The following is an 8,719-nucleotide window of genomic DNA, read 5'->3' on the forward strand; positions in this document are numbered from 1 at the left end:
CCTTTGTAAAAGATTCTGTAGGCTGCAATGGTAACCCGTTATCCATTTTATCCTTTCCAATTGTTCACAGTAGAATATTCACAAAACAACTAACTAGAAACAGATGTTTGTTCCAAGTTTATACCTTGATTATTGTATTTTATTTTCCTTCTCTGTATTGTAACTTTATTATTCCTTCTAGTTTCTACAAACCACACTGTAAATGCCAATTTTGTCACCCAGTGTCAATCAGGTATCACCTGAACTCTTTCATCAACTCAAATGCAGGTCTCACAACTAAAATCTACTCATTAAGTTATGCCATTCTTGCAAAATTCCACCATGATCTCTGGGTGAATTATATGGAACTGAAGCTACAACTACACACAGAAGTGAGTCGAGCTAAGGGTCTGCTCACGCTAGAAGGAAGAGGTCACACTGCTTTGTCCCTCATTGTTTTCGGCATTAACTGGATGCTTCATGAGCCCATTCAAGTCACTAATTCAAGAGAAAGCTGAACCACAGCAGGCCAGGGGAACAAAGGGCTGGGATCACCTTCTGCCAAGCTGGTAAGCAGACAAACTCAACAGCCAAAACAGCCAATACAACATGTATGACAGCAATGCAGCTGCAAGCAGCATCTTCTTTCAGCAATAATGAGACCATTTCGTTCAGTCCCATAGAAGAGAAGCCCAAGATCACCAAGCACTTGTCAAACTCTTCACCAAGAAAGCAAGAGAAAATGTTTGTTTCTCTTTTGTTAAAGTAGCTACCCTGAGAACTGCCTGCATTGGCCTTACAACACTGTCTTTCCTACCTCACTGAGATTATCCCAGAGGCTCTCCACAGAAAGGAGTTACAAACCTAGTATTATAAAATAGCTAAACACACATTCTATGATGTCTGAACTCAAGCAGATTCCATGTTACATCACTTCTACATTATTATAGATAAACATTTCCGATTTATCTGCATGGGAAAAAAGGGGGAAAGGAAAGACTAGAACTATCTAATGCTCCATCAACCAGTCAAACAATAGATTAAAAGATGACACTGATCAATTAAAAAGAAAATCTATGTTTCTAGTGCAAGACAAAGGCTATGTTAACTTAGCAGTTTTTTTAAGTTATCAAAGCACTGCCAAAAGATACAAAGGTCTCTACTAGAAAAATCTCTCACCTTATCCTCCAAGTTAAACAGAAGAGAGGTGACTTTTTTTGCCAACAGAAGTGTAAAGTATCAGTTTCTAATTTTCTGCAAGCTGCACATGGTAAGAAATAGTAATCAATGAATATTAAAATTCTGGTTTCACCTATTGATTTATTAAGAAATCATCTACACGTCAAAAGGAACGTAAACTGCTGTGATAACACCGATTTCTAGCACTTCCCATCACAAACTTCATACTGATTATTTTGGATACTACCGTCACCAAACAACTGATGACGCCACTCTGGAACAATTTAAATAGTTCTCAAGTGGCTGCTGTCACAAGCATCCCTTCCTCCCGCTGTGTTCAGTTGCATGTACACATGCTCCACCCATTCCTTGGTACCTACAGCTGCCTATTGCATGATGAGCTGGTCCAGGGTGTGAACTCCCTGCCCTCAAACACCAACACTTATTTATTCACTGATCTTCAATCCACTCGTTTAGCAACAATGCCCATTTTCACCATTTCGGAAAAACACTCATGAAACTCTGAAGGAAATTCTACTGCACTTCAAGCACATGAGAAACAAAAACCACTCATTTGGCATCTCAGGATTATGTGAAGAATTAAAGTATCTTTTACAAAGAAAAGAAAAAAATTATTCACTTTTATCTCAGTATTCATCCAATTATCAAAATTATCCTGAAATGCCTACGGACAGCCTGCAGGCTGAAATGAACAGTGGTCTTTGAAGATTAGCTGAAATCAACTAGGGCTCAAAACAAGGAAGATGAAGGAGGATTTCACAATCACCACATGATGTTTTTATTACAGCAAGTCTGGTCTGAGGTTTTTTTACCAACTTTCTACATGGTTTTGGGAAAATATTTTTGGCTTACAGGTGGGAAAACATTACTGATCTCTTCTGTTAAGCACTTAATGATCTGAAAACAAATGCTACAGAAGGTCTTGGTAAGAAAACAGTACTCCTATTTAATAATTTGTACTTGTAATCATAGCCTGATCTCAGAGCAGAGAAGCTCAAAGTTGATGTGACCTAAACTGTGTTCTCTAGTTTTCTACTAAAAGGCAGTATTCTACAAGACAATCCTCAGGAAAACAAAGAACCTGTCACACTCTAAAGATGGTGATAAAAGAAAGAAAGAAAAAAAAAAAATCAAACTACAATAACAGAAAATTACTTAAAACAGTCTAAAGGCATCAATGAAGAGATTCAAAAATTACAAAGCCTAGTTTGCACTCAGAGTTATGCTGTATCTATGCAAGTTCTCTTGACTACCTACAGTTTAAGAAAAAGCTCCATTTATGGAAAGAAGTCACAAATTTCACCTTTCCAAACAGAAATACAAACATAACTCCTGTAAGTCACAGTTTTACTGAGCTAAGCAGAAGTCTTCCTACGATGGGAATTTCTCTCTCCCCATTACCATGAGACACATGAATTTCTGCGGAAGTTTAATCATCCCAGCACACATGAGAGGAACAATGAAGCCCTGGGACAAAACATTAACCAGCTTAGAGTAAACATACAATACTGCTTATGAAAACCGAATTAACACAGGAAAACATCAGTTTTCCAAAACATCTTATCACTTCCCAAACTTCAATAATCATCCAAATACAGGAAGGAAAAAAAATCTGCCATCTCTTGCTCAATATCAAAACTAAAGAGAATTTTCAAACACAAACTTGCAAAACATATATATATATAACTGCAATATTTGTTCTACAAGATTAGAAAGATTCTTCAGTTGTCTCCCAGAGAAAATACATTAAGGATCCTCTCAGGAGTGCTGCAAAGTTCCAATATGAAAGCTGCTAGTCTCTAGCTGCCTCAAAATGTCAACTGGATAGAAAAAGAAAAGCTCAGAAATACCAAGAACAGCCAAAGAGACAGTAGAGAGTTGTAAATATATATGCCAGTCTGGAGACTCTATTATGAGAGGGGGGGATGGGGGAGTAGGATGCAGAGGGAAAGTAATTCACATGTTAAGAGAACCAACTCAGCCCTTATATTCATACTGAAGTTTAGCTTTCCTCCTACCCCATTCTGAAAGCCCTCACCAAGCCATACCATTTATTCCTGCCTTTGAAATACACATCTGATAATCTTTTATTTTTCCCCCAGATAAAGCTTTTCTAAAAAAATAAATTACTTCTATCACACAAATATTACTAATTTTTAAACATTTTTTCTTTATTCCATAAGAAACTTAAGCAATGCCATCTTTGTGCTACCAGCATTCAGAAGAACTAGAACAGGCCACACTATCATACACAACTTGATTATAAACTACATCTATGATATACTATTTATTTGGTAATAGAACTAAAAGGCATTAAAAGTCTTCCTGCCATTTTAGTTTGGCATGCAAATGTCAGACAGCTACTTCTTTTTCCCCTAAGCGTATTTCTGTTCAATGGCATTATTATCCACTTTGCTTTCCCTGCCCCCAGTGCTGTTCATTCAAAAATCTGTTATTTGCAATGCAGTGACCGAAATGTAAAGGCATAGACACTACTTCTTATCAGCTATCTAGCTTCCCAAAACCAAGATCAATCTGCCAGAAACATTACCCCACACTTAAAAATTCCTTCTGTCTGACAAGGTCCATGCTCTTTATTACAAATATTCAGTTGGAAGACATGATCAATAGGATTAAGAAAATTCTAACATTATTTTAAAGTTAGAAAAGGGTTCTGAAATGCCAGATTATGATAAACTGCATAGTTTTCAACACAGGTTGGACTTCACAATTACTACAACTTTCCAGTCATGGAAGACAACCGTACTTCAGAACAATATCTAATGGTACGAAATAGTTTAGTTAGTCTACCACACAAACTCAATCCAGTTCTTCATTCAAGTCAAACTATTAAAAAAAGCGCCTCTGTTTTCAGAATGGGGTGAGAGGAAAAGGAGCTCCTATGTTTCACAGTACAACCTATAGCAAAGGAAATCCAGTGGCCACTGAAAAAACACACTTAACATCTTCAAAGAATACTGATGACAAAAGTGAGGGGTGGGGGGGAAATCAACAGTTCTTTTCTTGCATATATAGTAATAAAAATAATACATTTCAGAGATTTTCAACACCCAGAGTCAAACAGAACATTAAAATCGGCGAAGGGCACAAACACTAGCATCCCTCCAAAGGGGCTTTTAAGGCTCCCTGAGCATAAACTAAAGCCCTGCATAGAAAAACTGAAATAACTCCTCAATTAAGTAATTTCCAAACTAGACAAGAAGGAGAAAGCACAACAGAGCAACTCCTTTCAGTACATGGTTTCCAGCTTCACACTACATCTTTCAATTGGCAGAACTCAAAACTTGAGTACCACATTTAAATTAAATACTGTTCAAGAGAGTAAAGTTAAGTCATTTTTAAGAACACAGAACATGCACAAAAATACTTCAACACAAAATGCAATTAATGCTTTTTAATTTAGCCATGAAAGACAAAATTTGATAAAATCATATAATTTAAGAAAATACCAAGCAACTAATGCTCAGACAACCCATTCTAAGTAAAACAAGAGATTTCTATTCCAAACACACAGAGCGCTAAAGCACTCAATAGATGTCTGAATACCTGTCACGCAAAAATAAAATCTGTCTGATAATTAGTTCAACAAATAACAGTACAAATAAAGAAAAACAGTGGTCCTACAATTCTTAAGCTACAACATGGAGATCAAAATTCCTACCAAGAGATTAAGACACGAGAGCAACCCTGCAAACCCCTGGAACGGGAAAACATACACACGCACCAGTAGGAGTTGTCACCAAATTGCATGCAAAAATCCTCTTAGCTCCAATGAAGTCAGTGACTCTGATGAGACCTTTACCTTCATTTTCCATCGAAATTGTACTTGAGTCGATAGTTACAAAAGTCTTTAGCGACAGCAGCGCTGGAGATGAGAGGTGAGGAGAGAGATGCCCCGAGATGCCAGGCAATCACACCGCTCCCTCTGCCCCCACCTGCAGCAACATCTGCAAGAGAAACCAGCGCTAAAAGAGGAAAAATGTAATAATAAAAATATATATAAATATGTATTTTTTTTAAGTGAACCCTATAGATCTCCACCGCTTTCCATTGGCCAGCACGGAGCAGGCACAGGCACGGAGGGACCCGCAGAGCTGTCAGAGGCCACCAAGGATGAGGATTAGTTGCCCAGCAGCGACAGCAACCCCGAGCCCCCGAGCAGGAGCAGCGCGGCCGCTCCCCCCGCGCCGCCACCAGCCGCGTCCCGCCCCGGGAGGGGCTCCCCACGGAACGAACGCCCCGCACCTAAAAATAAACCCTCACCCCAAATAACCCTCCTCCCTCCGCCGCCCTGCCCGCCTCCTCAGCGCCGGGCGGAAGGGGTGCCGGGAAGGAAAGCTGCGGCTCCTCCGAGCTCGCCGGCCCCGGCCGCTGCCCACAGCGACCCCCGCCCCGGCCCCGCCCGCTCACCCGGTGGCGCAGGCCGCAGCGGGGCGGAGGTGGGGGGGGGGAGAGGCGCAAGCGGCAGCTCCCTCACCGCCGCCTCGCCGCGCCTCTCACCTCCGTGTCTCGGGGCAGCGGCACGGCCGCATCCCCGGCTCCGCTCCGCTCACTTCCGCGGGCGGCGGGAGAGGCAGCGGACGGGGCGGGGCGCGGCAACGGAAGGGCGGGCGGATCTCCCCGCTCTGCACCCGCACCGGCGCCTGCGCCCCGAGACGGGGGCGCCGTTGCCCACTGGCAGCGCGAGGGGGGAGCGGCCGCTGTGTCCTCCCACCCGGCGCTGGTTGTCCGGGTGTCAGGCACAGCCCGGGGGCCTCGCAGGTTCCGCGGGCCCCGCTAGAGAGCAGCGAGCCACGGAAATAAACGTGTTCAAACGCCCCTGTTGGTAGCTCTGGAGGTGTCCCCGGCATGGGGGGCTGTGCCCTCCGTGCCCACCTCCGCGGCCAGCCCTCATCTCCCTGCCCGGGCGCAGAACGCGCGTTACCGTGAGGAAGATGGGGCCAGGGCCCGGGCGCTGCCACAGGGCCCCCCCCGCCAGGCGGAGGCACCGGGCCCCGCCCGCGGCCCCGCCGGCCTCTGGGCCAGGACCGGGAGCCAGACCCAGCCCTGCGGGCCCTGCAGTGGTGGTGGGGACACAATCCTCCGAACAGAGTGTCAGCAAAGCAGAACTTGCACAAAAACGTGTGTCGCATGGACTAGCCCCTATTTTTAGAGTTACACTACACCCAGGCTAGATTTGTCCTCCAGTTAGTTTCAAATTAACAAATTATTATTATATAATGTTCTTTGAAAATGTGTGTGGGGGAGGGGGGAATCAAGACTCAATAGAAAATCTTCAACACTTCAGGTGACTGCTTTTAAAACCTGTTTTTACCCATCATGTAACCACCAATCCTTACCACTAGTTAAGTGCTGGGGGGGGAGAAATGCTTTACCAATTCAATTATGTCTACCTAAACAAAGGTGTATACGTATTATTTGAAATATACAGTCAAATATATAATTTGAAACTACAGTTCCAATGCTGAGCTCTAGGGCTGGGGAAGTTTTAAAATAAAAGTAATTCCCACTGAGGTAAATTTACCATTTAAGGTATGATGCACAGCACCAGTAAGAACAAAATGGCTTTTGACTTTCAAGGTCAAAATCTAGTGGAGATATGCTAATTGTAGGCTTTACACCCCATTTCTAAAGGTGCATGACAATGTGGACTGAGAAATACAATTGCATTGACATCACATGATTAATGACCTGTCAAACTGGCTTTGTTTTTCCTAAGCAGCAGAAGAAACCAAAAAATCAGTCTTTGTCAGCTCATAAAATGTATTTAACAGAACTAAATTTTAAACATTTTAATTAAATCTCCCAAGCCATAACAGCATGCTTCTTGAATTACTCAGCTAAACAAGGTGAAGTTAAAGAACCTATTTTCCTCTTCTGAAGCTCTTGAAGATAAATTTGTTCCACTGCTAAATTAAGATTAAGTTGTCAATATATTGCAAGAGGTAAAGAAGAGTTACAAGTGCTGATTTAATGTATGGGCCCTAGATATTTGCATTCAGGAAAATAAGATGGCAACAAGCTGGTTAATTCTTGGAGAGTAGCTAATGCATAATTTCAGGCTTGTCCCATATAGTTGCCATATTACTTGAATATCTATCTCCATTGTTACTCCATGAAGTATCCCACTACAAGTACATTGCACTGTCGTCGTAGCAATGCCTCTTCTCCAAGATACTGCTGCTGTTAACTTGTTTGTAAGGCAAGCAAAGAACCGTGTTGTGGTTGTGACACTAGTTATGATGCCCCAATTTCAACACAAAACTGATGCACAATAACTCACTAGGAAAAATGCTTAGTTACTTTGTTACAGCAGTTAGCGCCTGCTTTCAATATCAGATGTTACCATCAAATACTAAAAACTTACGTAAATATTTTCTTGAAGGGAAAAACCCAAAGCCTGTAGGTCCTAATACTGTTTACATCCACAACATTTGGATTTATTTACACTATCCTATGAGACATTTTGGGGAGAAGATTGGAAGTGAATTCTTGAACGTTACTGAGCTTGTTCATAGTTATTGAGATCCTAAAGATCAGTGACAATACTGCCTACTACGAAACATTCTTTGTTCAGGTGTCTTAAAAGAGGAGAAGTCAAAAACGAGCCCTACTGTACAGTGAGAACTAAAAAAAGCTTAATCTCTGGGGTTTAATCTCTTTACAGGAGCGTAGCTTTGCCAATCACACAAGTCTGTGATGCTGCCAGGCAGCTGGGAAGCGACCTTTCTGCTTTATATCAGGACCACATCCATCATTGACATTTATGTTAGTGTTTCTGCCATACTCCACACCTACAAACAGTGGCTGTTTAATAAACAGTGCTCAAAGTTTTTTATCTCCATCTGCTGTTGAATATGGTTTCTTAAAAAGAAAAAAACACCACAACAAACTGACCTTGATGCAAGAAGAGTATTAGGACAGCTCTAATATCTTCAGGAATCCTCAGAAGTGTGTGGCAAAAGCATTATTTGGCAAACCACAGCAACATTATTATGATTGTGGAGGTAAAGTCTGAAATTAAAAAAAGGCTTCGCTTACAGTAACCAGTTGTAGCCATTGGTACTCACAAATTACAATAATATTCGTTTTACATTTTTTAATCTTGTAAAAAAATCTGGCAATAAGATGCTCATCTGAATAGCCAATGAGCAAATGTGTCTCGCCACAACTGAATAATTCCAGTGAAAAAACATATACAAATTAGAAGAAGAATTACAAATTCAAATATGGAAGGCCAAACAATCTCTAAACTTCACAGTTAGAATCTCTTTTTTACTAGTACTTGAAAGGATATGCAATACTGATAGGTTTTCAGGAAAAACGACTGAACACCCTGGTTGTTATAGCACCAGTTTTCTCCTTCTAGTTCACAGACCTGAAAATACTTTCTCAGAAACAGCAAACCTGCTGATATTAGGCTTGCGTTTAGGAAAGCAGGGTTTCAAGAGCATTCAGCGCCAGCTTGAGCAGCCCTTGGCCCCAGGCGTTCCCCTTCCCTGGGTGTGTTATCAAGTTT

The 8,719-nt window shown here is 41.7% G+C and overlaps 1 protein-coding gene across 1 annotated transcript in view; it reads right to left on the minus strand.

The window, feature by feature from the left end:
- Positions 1 to 5,648, minus strand: part of ATP2C1 (ATPase secretory pathway Ca2+ transporting 1) — a 52,339-nt gene extending 46,691 nt beyond the window's left edge. Inside the window, exons 1-2 of the mRNA XM_080340368.1 lie at positions 5,611 to 5,648; positions 5,003 to 5,165 (exon numbers count right to left, since the gene is read on the minus strand). Coding sequence (XP_080196494.1) covers positions 5,003 to 5,008 — 6 coding nt within the window. The 5' untranslated portion in view covers positions 5,009 to 5,165; positions 5,611 to 5,648. The remainder of the gene's footprint in view (positions 1 to 5,002; positions 5,166 to 5,610) is intronic.
- Positions 5,649 to 8,719: the final 3,071 nt, after the last annotated feature.

This window comes from Nesoenas mayeri (assembly GCF_963082525.1).
Source record: "Nesoenas mayeri genome assembly, chromosome: 2".
Lineage (NCBI taxonomy): Eukaryota > Metazoa > Chordata > Aves > Columbiformes > Columbidae > Nesoenas > Nesoenas mayeri.